This window comes from Parasteatoda tepidariorum, chromosome 2, assembly GCF_043381705.1.
Source record: "Parasteatoda tepidariorum isolate YZ-2023 chromosome 2, CAS_Ptep_4.0, whole genome shotgun sequence".
In the NCBI taxonomy this organism is placed as follows: Eukaryota; Metazoa; Arthropoda; class Arachnida; order Araneae; family Theridiidae; genus Parasteatoda; species Parasteatoda tepidariorum.
Genome location: NC_092205.1, coordinates 8,676,691 through 8,695,899, shown reverse-complemented (window position 1 = coordinate 8,695,899; position 19,209 = coordinate 8,676,691). Strand labels below are relative to the sequence as shown.

At 30.2% G+C, this 19,209-nt stretch overlaps 1 protein-coding gene across 21 annotated transcripts in view; it reads right to left on the bottom strand.

Annotated features, from left to right (window-relative positions):
• LOC107456393 (focal adhesion protein tensin) overlaps positions 1–19,209 on the bottom strand; it is a 348,273-nt gene that overhangs the window by 260,097 nt on the left and 68,967 nt on the right. For 8 of the 21 annotated variants that reach the window (XM_043039856.2, XM_071177110.1, XM_071177132.1 and 5 more), the window contains exon 1: positions 10,834–11,061. The exons of 12 other annotated variants lie outside the window; for them this stretch is intronic. In XM_043039856.2, coding sequence (XP_042895790.1) covers positions 10,834–10,848 — 15 coding nt within the window. In that variant the 5' untranslated portion in view covers positions 10,849–11,061. Of the gene's footprint in view, positions 1–10,833; positions 11,083–19,209 lie in introns of those variants that run through there. One more of the 21 variants, XM_071177134.1, reaches the window with a different exon arrangement.

The window sequence follows — 19,209 nt, the reverse complement described above, 5'->3', positions numbered from 1 at the left end:
AATTCGCCTCCTTTCTTTTATTTATTTCATTCCCCAGTAAAATCAAGCAGTTTTGTGCTAAGAAATTAAAAAAAAAGTGCATTTAAATATTTAAGTAACAAATTAATAGTCTTTTAAATTAAAAAAAAAATCTTAAACTTTCTTGAATTTTTTTTGTGGACTTCTTTTTAAAAAATTTTATCTATTTATTTTACTAGAATTTTATGCATTTCTTTATTCTAATAAAATTTATACTCTTATTTAATTTAATTTTCAATAACTGAGTAGTGAATAACAATTTTAGTGCTTAAAAGAGGTTTCTGTTTTTTTTTCTTTTTAACTAGCAGATTTAAAAGTTAAAAATCGAAATAATATTTAGTTTTTTTTCTTATTATTATGTCTTTAAACTATCAGGGGACAATTGCCTTCATATCTTATCATGCTTAGTTTCCATACGCTGTTTTTCCTCAGTTATTTATTTTTGTTATTTATTCTTCTTATTCAAAAAAAATAATTATGTATTTTTTAATAAGTAACTAATTAATGCACAAATAATCTTTCATCTTGGCATAATTAAAGCAACATTAATTACACACATGAATTACAACATTAACATACTTATGAATAAACATGAATTTACGAACTTGGGTATTAAATCTGCTAAGACTGGCACTTGCTTATTCACTAAGCAGGGTAGGGGGATTTCTAACGCAGGTGGTTCTAATTTCGTTTTCCAAAAGTGTCATGATTGTTTAGGTAAAAAAAAATCTAACCATAATTAATAAACAAATAAGAAAAATTATCTGACTTATCAAAATGAAAGTTAATTTTAGATAAAAAGTTTCAGTGTGATTCAAAGATAGTGCGATTCATGCGATTCATTCAGTGCGATTCAAAGATAGTGGATCTTAGTCGATTTGAAAAAAACTGAAACATCGATGAATAAAATATTAATAAATATGTGGAAAAAAAAGTTTTTTTACGGACTGCAATCTCGAACCGTTCTGATATAAATCAGAAAAACTAAACAAACTTATCTGAAACAGAATATCTTTAAAAATAGCGTTCAACCACATCTAATTTTAAACACAAAAAACTCAAAAGTGGGGAGCGTAAAATTTGTGTTTTAGTTTCCACTGAAATACCGGAAACAGAGAGGAGAGGGAAGAAAAAGAAAGTTAATTCCAAATTGAAGTGGGGATTTACAAGTTTATTCTCACCTTATGTTATGTTGGTTTCATGTCAAAAATAACACACACTGAAAACCACGAAATGCACCGTAGTTTATAATCATGGACTACTGCATTTGGTTTAGCTTTTTTTTTTTTTTTTTTNTTTTTTTTTTTTTTTTTTTTTTTTTTTTTTTTTTTTTTTTTTTTTTTGCTTTCTGTAAAGGTGCTTAGAAATTGTCATAATTCCAAATATCTGTTTCAGAATAAATAAAACAAAATGCAACACGAGTTTGATTTATTTATACATGAAATGTGTCTTTATAAAAACAGTTTAGTGTGAAATTAAGCCTAAATGTTTACTGTTTTGAGATTTGTTTTGTTTAATTTTTTTTTCTGTCCATTTTATTTATTTATTTATTTTCAGTTTTGAGGCCATTTCAATATAATTTTCGCTTTTGTTTTAATTTTCTTTCACTTATTTCAAAGCTTATTTCATTTTTGGCCTGTTTTGAGCAGGGCCCAGGGCCGGAACTGTTGGTGGTCCCATTGGTCTTCAAATTTACATACCGTTCATTCACACAATTCTTTTAAACTTATTATAACATCAAGTAAATTATAACATGTTTGTCAATTTGTGCTTATATTTTCTTCAATTTCAGTTAACTCTTAATTAATATCGATAATTTTCAAGGTAAAACCCACACCAAAGAAAAAAATATATTTGTAACATTTAGGGGCCCTAGACCCGGGCAATTTTAGGCCTTATTATAAATTAGGTCCTGGTTTTACGATAATTTTTTATTCCAATTTGCATGTTTTAATTATAGAATATTTCCCTTTTGTTTTTAAGCTTATTTTCATTTTTCCTTTGAAAACAGAAAGTAATTAAAAATATAAATTTTTAATAGAAGAGCAAAGAGTTATATACTGTTGCCACAGTCCTTCGAACACAAGGCAACGCCTAGAACAACATAATAAAACCAATATATACCGTATTACCCAATTAAAAACTTCATTCGCTTCAAAAATATATAAATAGGAAATAACAGCGGACATGTTTCAAGAGCTCAAAAACAGGCGCCAGACACCACTGACGTCTGGAAAGTCTTGAAAATGGGTGCCTGTTTTTGAGCGCTTGAAACGACAGCCATTTCCAATTTATATATTTTGTAAGCAAATGAAGTTTTCAATCAGGTAATATGTTAACGCTTCATAACGATATAGGGTGTTCAATAAATTAATTTTATAATTTTTCCATATTTATGGTAACGGTTTACCGGAAATTCTGGTTTTCAAAATTATAGCTCTTATTAACTCAAATTTAGTAAAGAAATGCAAAACTGAAAAGTAAATTTAACCAAATAAATTGTTTTTATGCCATTCTCTAAGATATCTTGATGAAATTACCACATTTTACCACATTTACCATATTTTATCACATATTAAAAAATCATATTTTATTGTTAATTTTACCAAAATCAAATTATAATCACTGTATAATCACTATAATTATAATTCACTGTGAATAAATAATTTTTTTTCTTCAGAAATACAAGACTGTAAGGTACCGATTATCTATATATATATTTCTCTTACACGGCGATAAAAAAAAGCCTCATTACAACTCCCCGAATGGCAACGCTGGAAAATAGACCAATGATTACCGCTAAAAATGTCACATGCCAAATCTAGCTAAGATGGCTCAACATATAGCGCTTTTAAAAACGGAAACTGAAATAACCAGGGAGANTTTTTTTTTTTTTTTTTTGCTTTCTGTAAAGGTGCTTAGAAATTGTCATAATTCCAAATATCTGTTTCAGAATAAATAAAACAAAATGCAACACGAGTTTGATTTATTTATACATGAAATGTGTCTTTATAAAAACAGTTTAGTGTGAAATTAAGCCTAAATGTTTACTGTTTTGAGATTTGTTTTATTTAATTTTTTTTTCTGTCCATTTTATTTATTTATTTTTTTTCAGTTTTGAGGCCATTTCAATATATTTTTCGCTTTTGTTTTGCGAAAATTACTACGCATATAACATTGCGTAGTAATTTTCGGGGGTTGGCGAGCGTTAGCGAGCAGGGGGCGCAGCCCACTAGTATTTAATATTAAGCTTAACATTTTATTGGAACAATTAGAATAAAATATTCGAATAGAAATTCAGCATTTGATTCGTAGAGTTCGTTTCTCTTTTACCCCTATACTTTGTTATTTAATATTAGTTAATAATCACAAACAAATCCATTTTCCACAAGGATTCTAAAGGTATAAACAATAAACACAGTGTTTCTAAGAATAACCTATTTTATACATCGTTGCCAAAGAAATTTTACGAATAATAAATATATCTTTTAGATATCAATCGAGTTCACGGAACTGAAAAAAACTAGATAATTCTTGCAACTTCAAAAACATATGAATGAAGAAGAAGAAAAAAAAATCAAACTGTCGTTGACAAACAAATGAAAATATGTCAAAGCGAAGAAATTCTCCAAGTCCAACGGGTAAATGAACGAAAAATAATAAACAGTCGAAGAAAAAAAAAAGTAAGAAGAGATGCCTAGTCAGATAGATAACTTTTTTATCATTGGGTAGTGACAACAATATGAGATAGCTTAATAGGGAAAAATCGCGATAAAATATGACATATCCTTGAAATATCCAAAGTATATCCTACTAGACAACATGAAGAAGCTTCTGTTTGGTATCTATGTTAAGAAAAACAAGGAATTATGGGAGGGAAATTGTAAATAAAAGAATCATGAATCATATTTTTTATTAGATATCTTTTATTTGGAATTTGTCATTACTCTAAAAATTTTTAGAAGTTTACTCATACAAATCGCTTCTATAAATATAATATTTAGCTTAAGATATGGTTGCTACGATAATAAGGATAGAGATATAGCAGTGGGAAGCATATCGAACGAAGACTGTTTCAAAATTATTTTTTTTTATTGTCAAGTTTCTTTCTTCCAGCATGAACTATTTTGTATGAGAGCGTCATATCAAAACTACTTTTTCCCAATCTTATGTTAATATTCTGTGTTAATAAATGAATAATTTTTTCAATATATGTTACGGTGAATGACCGAAATTGAGAGAATGTCGACTTCCACCGGTGAATGTCAACAATCACTTAGTCGCTTTGGTGAATGTCCGATATATTTGTTATATCCGATTTGATATTGATTTATTCGTTGTTATTATTATATTTATTCGACATTTTAATGTCTGCTGAGGATAGATCAGAAGAAACATCAGTGTTCGGAGTACCGGACAAATGTATACCGGGCAGTGGTACTTAACTAGACCTGGTATATATTTCGGACATTTACCAAAGCGACTATGTGATTGTCAACATTCACCGGTGGAAGTCAACAACCACCTATTTCGGTCATTCCACACAGGTTTTGGTTTGCTTATACATTTCCAACTCTCTTCTTTTACATCACAATAGTTCTAAGAGTTTAATTAAAGAGGTAGCGACACCTATCGGTCTTAGTTGGTTTTCTCGCACAGAAGTTGTTTCGTTTGTCGTATTCTAGATAAATAGATATAAGAGATCTTATTTGTAGAAAATACGATTTCCATAGACGAGGCACATATTGGTTTCTTTTGATTTTTATTCATCTTAGTGCAAAATTCATTGAAAAAGAGGTTTTCCCAATCAGGGTCTTGGGATCTGGCCATTGTTACGATAGTTTTACAAGCAGTTATAACATTAAAAGCCACGCGGAATTGGTCACTCCCGTCTTTTATGTAGGGATAGCGAAAGGGATCTCGCAAGATCTTCCTTGACGTAATTCGGGAAAATTTAACCATCTCAAATCGTTTTTACGGATGGCGAAAGGAAATTTTAGGGATTTTCCTAACGAGTATATTTGCAAGTATTATTACCCATTGAGTTTAAGAAATATTCCTTTAATTGGAATACTTGCTCTATGTGAAAGAAGGAAAACTTATTCGCCAATTTTAAATATTTTTCCGCCAATAGAGTGAGTGAAAATTTCGCGACCTGTATGTAGATTCATCGTTGTATATATTAATAGAATGTCACGAAACTCAAATGTTCTACTAATATATTTCAATTCACAACAAGCTTAAAAGAATAACTGTCATGTTTATGTTTATATAGTTCACTTTAAAAATCAATTATTAAAAAACCATTGTTGCGCATGTTTATAAATAATAAGCTAAGTAATTTGCATCGAAAAACAATTGTTTCATAGTAATGTTTTAATGCTTAGAAAAAGCCGAAAGGGAATAAAATCTAACACTCCACAAAAAGTGTATATATATTATCATTATAGGCAACAGCAACAAAAAATAAAAATCAATTATATTTAATTTCAATAAATAAGTTTAAAACAGCAATCGTTTCAATTTCCCGGCTTTGGTACCAACTTTGTCATATTTTCATTTTCTATTAAAAAACAAATGCATCCTATTTTATATTTATAAAAAAAAAATATGTTAAACTTTTACATCGCAAAACGTTAATTAGTTTTTCTGATATACAGAGAGAGAAAAAATAGCACTTTCGGAAATGTTTGTGCCAGAATTTTTTACCCCACCCCCTCTACAAAATTAACAGCAGCAATTCTATACATTTTCATGTATTGAAGGAAAACTAAAAAGAAGAAGAAAAAAGAATTTAATTATTAATGGAATGTTAACAATGTAAGGTTATCAGTAATTTAGTAATATTCCGTTGAAATATTAAGGCGAGTTTATGAAAGGCAAACATTTTATTGAAACTGGGCAATCCATTCATTGTGATAGTCTATTTTTACAGATGCATAGCTTAATATTCCTGTAGTTGACGTCATGACGTCTACTATCCATTCAAATGTTCACAATTACCTGTTAGGTAAGGAAAAAGCTGCTTGTCACCCCTTTTGATCATTCTAAGTAATGGGTTTGATTCCCTCAACTGTTCATTCTTCGACCATATAGATTTATGGGTTTGTTTACCACTTTGGAATTATAAGAAATGAGTTTAAGATTCGCGTTGACGTTAAATAACAAGTTTAAAGGGAAAAAAATCATAAAAAATACTAGAACGTGCAATCTAAAATTAGAAGTCAGTAACAAAGCTTTCAATTAAAAAAAAAAAAAAACTTGAATAATTTAACTGAATTTGAAAACATTTCTTTTTTTTTCTTCTGTGAATTCTAAGTCTTGTGTCATATCAAAACATTTCTTGACTCATTTCCTTATTATTTTTTTAAAAATTAAACCACACCCATTTTTTATATTAAAAAACAAAATACGGTATTAGAACTAATATGCATTTCTTTAAAAAAAAATTGCAAGATTTAATATATTTTTTAAGAAAAACTACAATACAATTCCAAAATAAAGCATTTAATTAAGTTAACCGAAATTTACAAAGATTTTTCTTAAAACGAATAATCCCAAGAAAACTGAACCGAAACACGGTTTTAGAAAAAAATTACAATTACTTGGAAAATTATTTTGCGCTGATCTGCCCCCTTCGGCTTTCAGTGTCTTCTCGTTTATCTTCATTTCTTTTATAACCCCCCCCCCCAATAATTTTCCTTTTTTTCGTTACCAACTAAACGTTTTCCTGTTTATAATCTGTTTTTTGTTTTCATAATTCATGTGTTATCATCCCGAAAGAAAACATCATGTTCATGTTCAACCATTCCTACATATCAACTAAGATTCAAAACATAAAATTAATTTTTTAAGTTATGCCTAGAACAACATAATAATCCAAAATGCGTTTCGAATTCTCAATTCATTTTTAATTCACACCACTTTAAGAAATTTCTCGGAAAATATTGCTTGATAAAAAATTTTTTTTAATTGTAATTTTATCATATTCAACCATAACAGTCAAATAACCATAAAAAAAGATGGAATTCAAACGGTTAATTGTGAGAAAAATCTTTCATTAACTGTTTTCACTTAATACGGTTAATCAACCAGAATTTTATCTACGCCAACTAGGCCCACAGCCGATGACAGCTTCGAAAGTTTGAATCTAAACTATATAAGGATATCGAATTCATGTTTTCATTTTCCACCATCGGATATCTAACACAGCAGTCAGAGCCTAAGAATCTCATAGCAACAAGTGTGTGGGGAATACGTTATGAAATCACTTAATTCCTTACAGCAGGGTACATATTTCGGACGAAAGAGCTAATCAGTCAATCTCATTACCAGTTGAACGAGAATTCGAATCCCAGCGTGCACAGTATTTCTTACATTTATTCAACACATAAGAAGATTTTATTATCCCGCACTCTTAAATTGGCGACCCTGGACTATTATCATTCACGCATATATGAAAGTACCGCAGACCTACTTAACAAAAGGTCTAGTATTTCCCATCTCTTACGATCGATGGTAAACTAGTAATATTCATTACTAACGAAATCCCTAACATAATCTAGCTCCAATGTCCTGTTTAATTTAATTTTTACGGTTTTGAAACCATGCAACTGTAAATGGTTAAAAACCGTGTAGTTTTTTTAATTGCGTTTTTTTTTATCATACCAGTTGTAAACGGTTTTAAAACCGTAAAGTGAAAGAAACGTTTCAAACTGTAAACTTTACGGTTAATTAAATGGACAGACTGTTGTCCGTTATTTTACCATAATTTTAGAATAAAAATTCGAACAGTATAATATCCGAAAAAAATATATATGCAAATCTCTAAATTATCCCACTTTATACATGCATAAAATAAAATATTTTTAAATCTTTTAAAGAATCTTTTCTTTAGAAAATCTTTTAAAGAAGATCTTTTTAAATATCCAAAAAAGGAGATTGACTCACTATTAAAATTTCCAAATGTCGTTAACATCCGAATCGAGATTAATGTTGATAATTTTATGCAAATGATTCTATTTTAATATTATCATCTTAATATCAGAATGTGGCTTATTTTTGGCTTTTATAATCGATTTGATACTCAGAAAATTCCAGACGGATTTATCAGACGATAATTGAAGAAAATGTTCTTTCCTCGACACCTAATGATGACCTTGAAAATTAATTACGTTGTTCTATATCTTGCAAGACCCACTTTACGATGCAATTAGAACAAGATAATGCACACTTGACAAATTGAATTCCATTACATAAAAAAAAAACTTAATCGTAATCAATAACAGGAAAAAAATTATGCCGTTTTTTTTTCAGTTTACTAATTAAAAGCCTACTAAGTATTGCTTGCGATGTCGGGATTTGAGTGTCGCGAGACATCAGTAGATCAAGCAGTATCGCACAATTTTTTTTATTTAACTAATTTACATACTTTTTACACGTGTCAGTATTTTCGTTACGTAATAATCAACATTAAAAAGATAATAACCATTAGTATATAACGATATAAATAACGATAATTATCATTATTGATAATACCCCCCCCCGATTATTTCCCTGTTAAATATTTTTAGCTGTCGATATCAGCAATAATCGAGGCATTATCATATTTAAAAATTATTGTTGTGTCAAGGATTTTCAGTTATATATTAAGGGCGTTAATTAAGGAACACCCTGTATAAAGTTTAACTCCCGAATCATTATGATTGTATCTTAGATTGCATCGATTGAAAAATTATTTAGAAATAAAAGGAATTGGAAAAGTTTTAGTTTTTTTATTTTTAAAGTCGAAAAAATTAAAACACTATAACGCAATTGCAAACTATTTATTTTTTTAAAAATTAAAACAAATCTATTGTTTGTGAAAATACTTAATAATAAGTAAGTAAAATAACTTTAATTACTGAATAATAAGTAATTAAAATAATAAGTAATTTCGCGAATAATTATAAGAATAATAATAAGCAATTAATTGATAAGTAATAAGTAATAAGTATCACGTATTATTATTAATTAATTGTTATTGTTTTTGATTATTGATTAATTACTTATTAGTATAAAACTATTGTTTGTGAAATTATGTACCGGTACATAAAAGATCCAATCGATTGTCAACCCTAAAAAGTACTCTATTTAAAGAGGGGAAACGATATTTATGACCGCTTTTAAAATTTGTTGAGTGTTGAATAAAATAAGATCCATGCAGCATACTTCTTGGATAAATTTTTTTTTTTAAACAATGAATTAAAATTTGTACAAAATTTAAAAGCTAATTTTGACATGTCTCGACAAAACTAATTTCGTAGTTCAGCTATTTTTAAAAAAATTTAAATCCTTCACTAAAAAATAAATAGATAAAAACTATAATATGTATCCAGAAAAAAGGTGAATATGTCCTATGTTCCTTCCTTCTTTTCATTCATTTAAATACAAATTGCTACATTCAATATTTTTTAAGAGTTTAACAGAGAAAAAAAAAAGTTATAGGCATGTTTTTTACAGCTTTCAATTTGTTGTCAAAACTTTTATAAGATGTTATTTAAAATGTTTATATTCAATCATAATAATTTAAAATAAACTAAAAAAATTATTTTGAAAAAATAAAATAAAATAAAAAGAATAAAATAAAATAAAAAAGAATAAAATNGACAGTGCTAGACTCCATCTCAAAATAAAAAAAAATAATAAATAAAAAGAATAAAATAAAATAAAAAGAATAAAATAAAATAAGAAGAATAAAACGCAAAATTTAGTATTCTTTTTGTCAGTAAATGTCTGGAACTATTCGATGTTTTCCTTGTCGGATCCTTTTAAGAAAAAAATAAGAAGAAATTGTTTTATTTTTCGAAAACATTTTTGTTTGCTTATCAAATCGATCACGAGATTCAAATAATAAGTCGGATCATATATCATCTTCTGACAATCGAAATAGGAAGTTTTCTTGACGATAATATTTTGAGGATATATATATTTCGGATTTTGATTTCAATACAAATAAACAATATTCAATAAAGAAACAAAAAATTTAAAAAAATAGATGGTTCCTTTAAAAATTAGAAAGTAACAAAATTAGAAAAGCAACAATTAATTATGAATTTATTTTTGCATGAAATTATATGTTAATGAGTTAAAATAGTTCGATGTTGTTGAAAAAGTTGACCACTAGAAGTGTCTATGATTAGATAGCCCACTTAAATTGGTTGTCAGCCGAGTACAATACCAATTTATTTAATTTTGAATTGCTTAAGTCAATTTTTTCGTCTATTAAATTACATTATTATTATTATTATTATTACTATTTTCTTCTTTTATCCTTTACTTCGAAATTTTGAATGTTTGTAATATATATTTCAAACAAAATTAACTAATTTATATTCAATGACAACGTTTTCAAATAAATAAACAAAAAATGACACAATATACAATTTTATAAATAGTAACTATAACAAATATGAGTGTTTTGAATTGATCATAAGAGTTCATGATCGTATTATATGATTCCAAAAGGTATAACTATTAAATAAAATATTTCACTTGATTTGATTTTATTAAATACATAAAGGATAGCAATTAAATTAATTTAAAGTACACATTTCAAACAAATGTAAAAGACAACCAGTATTTAATAAAGCAATGTTTAAAAATAAATGTTTACAGTTATTATAAAAGCTTTAATAAAAATATTATTTTTTTTAATATTTATGAAAATTTTCCACTTAAATGTTAAAAGAAAGTTTCATTATTATTAACAATTTTTTTTACATAAGTAACTCATTAAAAAAATTTAAATTGCGAAACAAACAAAAAGTGATTTACCTGGTCAAATTTCATTCCGAAACCAAACTTTTAAGAAACTTTCGATTCAGTTACGGGCACAGTTCACACTTTTTCCAACAGCTGAGGGGAAAAATGGTTCCAGAAACTGAAAAATCGGAATCACCGCACAGTGTTTTGCGCCGGGAAATTGTAACAGAAGGAAAGTTAGCGAAACTCACGCGGTTTTGCCGTAGGCGCGCCTACAACTTAACTACAACTCTTCGACCTGACCTGACGCCATAGGGTGTAGATGTAGCTTTCCTTATTAAGTCAAAGGGCGCAAGCGCACGTCTTAGCTACGTCACAAGGGAAGTTGCCGAATGAGTAGGGATTTTCTACTCAACATAGAATGGTAAACGTTGCGTCACTAGTTTTGTTTTGGCGGATTTTGTTTGCTTATGAAAAGCGGGAGTTTTGATTTATTTTCTATTTTTAGGGTTAAAAAAGTAGAACAAACATGTTTTTCAATGGATTGGTGATTGAGTTTTAAAACAAATAATTCTTAGAAACCTCTTAAAATTGATTCTAAAAATTTTTTTTATTTGTTCAAACTATATTTTTACAAATATCTTGTCTGTGAGCTTTTTATTTTGAGCACATCTCGAAATGTGTTTTTAAGAAAATGGGCATAGTTCGAGATGTGTTTTTAAGAAAATAGGCATAGTTCGAGACGTGTTTTTAAGAAAATGGGCATAGTTCGAGACGTGTTTTTAAGAAAATGGGCATAGTTCAAGACATGTTTTTAAGAAAATGAGCATAGTTCGAAATGTGTTTTTAAGAAAATGGGCATAGTTCGAGACGTGTTTTTAAGAAAATGAGCATAATTCGAAATGTGTTTTTAAGAAAATGGGCATAGTTCGAGACGTGTTTTTAAGAAAATGAGCATAGTTCGAAATGTGTTTTTAAGAAAATGGGCATAGTTCGAAATAAGTGTTTAAGAAAATGGATATAGTTCGAAATGCACGTTTAAGTAAATGGACATATCTCGAAATGCGTGTTTAGGAAAATGGACACGGCTTCAAATGCATGTTTAGGAAAATGGACACGGCTCCAAATGCGTGTTTAAGAAAATGGACACAACTCGAAATGCGTGTTTAAGAAGATGGATACAGTTCCAAATGCGTGTTTAAGAAAATGCATACAGCTTGAAGTGCGTATTTCAGAAGATGGACATGGCTCCAAATGCGTGTTTAAGAAAATAGGCACAGCACGAAATGCATATTTATGAAAATGCACACAGCTCGAAATGCATTTTTAAGAAAATGGACACAGCTCGAAATGCGTGTTTAGAAAATAGACATAGCAAAAAAAAAACAGTCTCTTCAATGATCAACCTATGTTTAGCAATTAAACGAGGTATTTAATACTTATTTTTCTTCACTTTTATAGCATAATCAATACGGGACTACGGTATATCACGGATATAATTTCTGAGGCATGCCTTCGTTTTCGTTCACTAAACGATAAAGTGGTTTTAAGCAAAAACAAATTTGTACAACGTCACTTTAATACCACTATTATAAATTTTAAGGATCCGAGACAACCTTGTAAAAAGAACTACTGTTTTTTAATATCTTATTTTAAAACAATAAAATAAAAAGATGAGTTTGAATAAATGTCTTAGTGATTATTAAAATGGATGACATCACATTAAGAATTTATTTGGATCCATTAGCTTATTCTTTAAAAGAACAATTTTCTCACGAAAATGGAATCAAATGCTGTGTCATTTTCTTCCATTTTTTAAACAAGCAGGTAGAGCTGTGCTCACGGACAATCTGCAGCGATCTTCAGAAAGTAAAGAGGAAATTTTTAATGAATGGTAGGTTTTTAATGTTAAAAAGATTACAATAAATTCTGTTATTAACAGCATAGGTCGAATTCAAATTAATTTGTGAAGCTATCAAAAGAAGTATTTGACTCTTTATCGAAATTTCATTTCCTTCGAAGGAGTTGAAGCCATAGAGTTATAACGCAGCGACTATTCACATAAAATTGTATGCGAAAATGTTGAACATGAATTGTTGTACATGAAATTGTATTGTATTTTATTTTATAACCGCCGTTGAGCAACCGACCCGAAATAATAAACAATTACTTTTATTTATGTTTTGCTTGGAATTATCTTTGATTAGGTGAATTTTATAACTGTGTGCAATTTTTTTTAAATTTGCTAAAGTAGTTCTCGAGATATGACAAGTTACGCTAAAAGTAAAATTAGTAAGAAGTTTTGACCGCTCTTCTGACCAAACTATTAGGACCATAAGATTGAGTCTACCCTCTTTATTTTGGGGGTCAGATATCCGAATTCGTCAAAAAAAAAAGGTATGTTTATTCAGAGAAAGTCTGTTTCTGTGTCTGATTCCGTAACGTCTGCTCTAATTTAATTAGCATATTGGAGGTCATCCTTTTGAACCATTAAGATTGAGTCCCAGAACGTGTAGATCCGATCGTTAGATCAGAGGTTATTTGAGGTGACCCGATTCTTTTTTTGCGCGCTGTAGATTATAGTATTTTATTTTCATAGTTTGGGTTTATTTTTACATTAATTTTAGAATGAAAATTATAACAACGTAGCATTATTTTCATCTTTATTTTTCTTTCTTTTTTATGGGACATACATATTGTACAATATTAAGATTCCGTTTCAAGACTTCAGTATAACCTTTCATTAATGTAAAAATGGATTTTATTCTGTTCAAAAGAATATTGTGTAGGCACTCCCATATATCCTTCACGCGTTCTCAGATCTAAAACTCATTCATTATAATCTTTAACTATACATTATATTCTTTTGAGTCTAGCCTAGACCTAATCTCTAAGTCTACAGATATTGAAACAGTTACAAAAAAAAAATGTCATTTGTTCACTTAGTGGTCATGAATTTCAAAACATGATTCGCAGTTCATCACCGAATCGATGTTTTATTCATATCTTCTCAGTAATTGTCACTTCACAAGTTATGAACAAAGCCTTTCAGATTTTATGAGTCAATTAGCATACAAGATGACAAAATTAGAAGACACTCCTGTGCTCTTAACTCACTAAGCCCCCTGTTCGATTGCAATTATTGTTGTTTTTTGGCATAATTCTTTTTTTAAAAATATAAATGTGATGAGTTCTCAACCGTCATTTAATATGGGCGTTTACCAAACAGGCGATACGAGTATATTAAATACAAGGTTATTAGACACATAAGGTTGTGCTTTATTCCACAGGAAGTTTCTCACATCGGTTCTTCCACGCGTTTTATGACGTCACATACTCAATAGGTCGCTGTATTTTCGATTCGTTGTAACTCTTGTTGCTGTTGTTGTAGTTCATTTACGTCGCACTAGAGCTGTACAATGGGCTATTGGCGACGGTCTGGGAAACATCCCTGATGATGATCCGAAGACATGCCATCGCAATTTTCATCCTCTACTGTGGGGATGGCAGCCCCGCTTCGGTAGCCCGACGACCTGAACGCGAAGTCGAGCACTTTACGGTAGAACAGTTGAACGAGGACCCATACCGCCCACCCTCGGTCCTTACGCAGACTGATCCAAGTGGTCACGAACCCGCACACTGACCGTAGCCAGTGATGCTTGACTTCGGTGTTCTGCTGGGAACCGTGTCTTAACGATCAATCCACTGCACTGCAGGACCGTTGTAACTCTTTGAATGCTGTTTTGTTGTTGCCGTTGGCCGTTAAAGGCAAGGGGTGCGATTGTTCTTGTTTTCCAGTGGTGCCATCTATGGCCAAGTATTAGACTTCTGCCATCCCCATAAGTCACATCCGTTTATAGGGCGGACCCATTCATTCAACCACAGATAGTAATTTTGACCTGAACCACAGAACGATCAATCTCCAGTCCAGTACCCCAAGAGGTATAATTTGTTTGGGGAACGTGGAGGATTTTGTGACCCTACATATTTAACGTGCACCACTCACCATTTACTACACGGGGAGTCTTCGGCCGGCTGGATTCGAACTCCCGTTCTCACGAATGTCCAGAGTCCTACCAACCAGGCTATCCCGGTGAAATGCTGTTATAAACTAATTAAATACAATTTCATGAGACCGGGATAGCCTGGTTGGTAGGGCACTGGACACGTGTCCAAGAGTTCGCGGGTTCGATCCCAGGTCGGCCGAAGACTCCCGTGTAGTAAAAGATGACTGATGCACGCTAAATCTGTCGAGTCGCAAAGTCCTCCATGTTCCCATAACAAATCAATACCTCTGGGGATACTGATCCAAGAGTTCCCTTGTCTTCTGGATTGGGTTCAAAATTGCAGGGCCTCGGAGTTGAACATGAATAGTCGTAAACACAGAATTGGGTCGGCTGTTCAACGACGGATATAAAATAAAATAAAATACAATTTCATATTATCTTTTATTCTTGTTACTTTGTTGTGATAAATATCGATAGTATCTGGGTAGAATATTTAGTTTTAAAAAAACTGTCAAAGTTATTTAAATTATGTTTTATCTTCTTTAATTTCTCATTTATGAAAATTCAGAACATTAAAACAAAAATTTCAACAAAATCACGTAAAAAACATTAATTTATTCTTCTTCACATAATATAAATTGTAGAATAATGTAACATTAAGAAAGTAATAATAATATTTAAATAAAACTTCACACTTCGACTCGAACCATTGTTATTCTAAGCGGTAAACGGATAAAATGTATTTATAGATAGATCATTTGTAATTCCAAAAATGTATTTTAAAGACAAATTTTCTTTTCAAGTACTCAAATTAAGTATTCATTGAATTAAGCAGTCATCAAATAAGCAAATATAAATTAGAATATTCATTATAGTATTAAAAACATTTATAAGAAAAGAAAAAGATTCTTATACAACATTTAGAACGAATTGTAATGCAACAGAAAGAATTACCATCTTTGTTAAGTAGATGAAATTGATATTAAGAATGAGTTAAAATTTAATATTAAAAATCGAAACCACCTTACATTAAATACCTTACATTGATTATTAAATAAAAATGGTAATAATCCAATTAAGAATGAACTTAGGGGGATTTTATTCATCATTCGCTGTGGCAAATTAATAATTCCTATTATTTATTTGGAATTATCGCAAATGAACCCCATAGCAGAAACCCTCCAGCACTCTACAGTGGATGCTGCAGATTACTACAGCATCTGCAAATGATTTTCTCATTTAAGTTTTCTTTTTCTTTTTAAAAAGCAACCAACAAACTGGGAAATTTTGCGAAGGCCCCTCCCCGTTTTTAAACATCTCTAACCTTTTTCTGATATAAGTTAAATAAATGAATTGAGAGAACAACGCAAAGAACAAAAAANTTAAAAAAAAAAAAAAAAAAAAAAAAAAAAAAAAAAAACTTTTTTTTTCTGTTTCCTGATTACCGGTTTTACAGTATCGGGATTTATTTCATTATTTTTTTTTTGTAACAAAATAACGATGAATAAAATTCAATTTAAGCTTAATATAAAGCTTTTATGCAAAAGACCTTTTATTTGCAAACATTACTTTATGTATGTTAGATTAAGCTCGAGGTCGCAGCAAACTAATTTGGATATATGAATATGAAGATACATTGCAGATTCACTCCGTTGATTCTGTTACCGGGGAATTTTATTTTATATTATTACTGTCGTTGAACAGCTGATCCAGTTTTGGGTTTACGGCTACTTATGAAGTAGGCTTGTAATTTTGAACCAATCCAGAAGATAAGGAAACTCCTGGATCAGTACCCCCAGAGGTATTGATTTGTTACGGGAACATGGAGGACTTTGCGACCCGAAAGATTTAACGTGCATCAGTCACCATTTACTACACGGGGAGTCTTCGGCCGTGCAATCCCGACCCTGTTACCGGGGTAATAACATTTACGTTTTTAAGAGCCGGGATTGCGTGGTTGATAGGACGCTGAGCTCGTGCTCATGAGATCATGAATTCGAATCTCACCGGCCGAAGAATCCCAGTTGGTGAATGGTGCACGTTAAATCTCTCGTGGTCACAAAGTCCTCCAAGTACCCATAACATATCAATACCCCTGGGGGTACTGAATTGGAAATAGATCATTCTCCGGTTTAGGTTAAAATCTACGAGCTGTGGATGAATGAATGAAATATGAAAGGCTCCTCCCTGTTAAACAGGCTATGATGTGTGTGTGGCTGAAGTCGCACTCTTACCATAGATGGTGCCACTAAGAAAACAAGAAAAGCACCCTCTGTCTTGAAAATTCGTTTGGTTTCTAGCAGGTTTGCTGTTAATGGCAAGTAGAATAAGTAACAACAACAACGTCTTTTAATTTTTTTCAAAGATAAATCTGTACTTTTTTTATCTCTTCAAACCAGTGCAGAGGATGGTGGTTTAATACTTGTAAAGAATTGTTGGCAAACATTAATGATTTCCTTGTTAAATTATAATTTTTTTTTTTGCCAAGGACTCCCACGTATTAAAAGTTTCCCATATTATCTGAAAATTATTCCAATAAATTTATTTTATGCTTTGAAAATGGAAAAAAAATCCTTAAAAAGTAACATTTCTTTTAAAACAAATAAATTATCCTCTTTTAGTTCATTTCGTATCATCCTAAAGTGAAACTGTAGGAAAAAATTCATATCAACTTATCAAGTGTTTTTGTTTGCATTTTACAGCTACTGCCCAGCAAAGGAGAATAACAGCTGTCCACCTAAGAAAAAAAATTAACCAAAAAGTTCGCAAACAGAGCACGGTTGCTTACTCTACTCAATAGATATTAAACTGAAAAGATAAAAACAGAATTAACTGATTTGAGAAGGAAAACTATATGTAGGTTGGCGAATTCATCAGTCGTCGACTCGAGTGGGTTGCTGTTTTGCATAGATAAAATGCGTTGGTTTTGCAGTCAAACTTCAGAGCAACCCACGATAAAAAATGCGTGGTTGTATTAAATTCGCCTAAGAACTTATTAAAGAATAAGTAATTTGTGGTCGAACAGCGTAATTCGCCAGTTTATGTCTTGATAAGTTATTTCGAAAGATTGTCCAGTTGTATCCTTTAGAGTTGAAAAGCTAACTGGCATTCTGAAATTGTGCACCATTTTGGGATTAAAAACATTTTAAATTATTATAGAAGTTGGATCCATAGTCAGTGATCGGAAGCAGAGTTGGTCGTCGATTACAGTAATCGATTACAACTGTAATTGATTACAGATAATTACAGCTATGTAATCAATTACTTGTAATCACGATTACAAGTAATCAAAATTTTTGATTACATCAGAGTAGAGCGAAATTGTAATCGATTTCATCTTTCAATTACAGTAATCAATTACTGGTAATCATGATTACAAAGATTGATTACAGCTGTAATCATGATTACATAGTCGATTACAGTAATCAATTACTTGTAATCGTGAATACAACTTTCAAAAAATTTTGATTACAGCTGCAATCATGATTACAATATTGATTACAGTAATCAATTACTTGTAATCATGATTCCAAGTAATTGCGATTACAAGTAATCACAACGAAAACGATTACGGGTAATTATGATTACAAGTAATCGAAATATATGATTACATGTAATTTGATTACATGTAATTGTGATTACTTGTAATCAAACTATACGATTACAAGTTATTACGATAGTATACTATATGCAAATTCATTATGTAAGTATGCATGAGTTTCCATATTTTTATGTACATAGAATGTACGCACGCATGAACGTACAATTTGCGATTCCAATATATACTATGTATACACAAACGTTGTTTGTACGTACAATATTCATAATTATATTATAACATTTTGTACATATATTATAACAAATTGTACACATGTAAAATTTGTATGAAAGAATTATGCCCAATATATTTACGCACATATGTACTGTTTATGTACACACATACGTACATTATATGAACATTATATGTTCATTTCATCACATGTACATTATATGAATATACATCTGTGCGCTACATGTATATACATCTGTACAATATATGCAACTGTACAATATATGCAACTGTACAATATATGCATCTCAAATGTGTGTATGTACATACGTTATGCATGTCGAATGTATGTATGAATATATGTGAAAGATAAATACGCCCAATGTACGTACAATCGTACACAAATGTATTATGCATATTTGGATGCATACATTGAATATGAACATATTGTGTATATGTACATAAATACATTAGACATGCATATCAAGTATATGTATACATACATATATTGTACATACTACATATATACCTATATTGTACATGCATACATATATTATACTGTTCATAAATAAATTGCACATGCATGCATGGGACATACATTGTACAGACAATGTATGTATGTTCGTACAAACACAAGTACTTGTATATACATGCGTACATGAACATAGATAT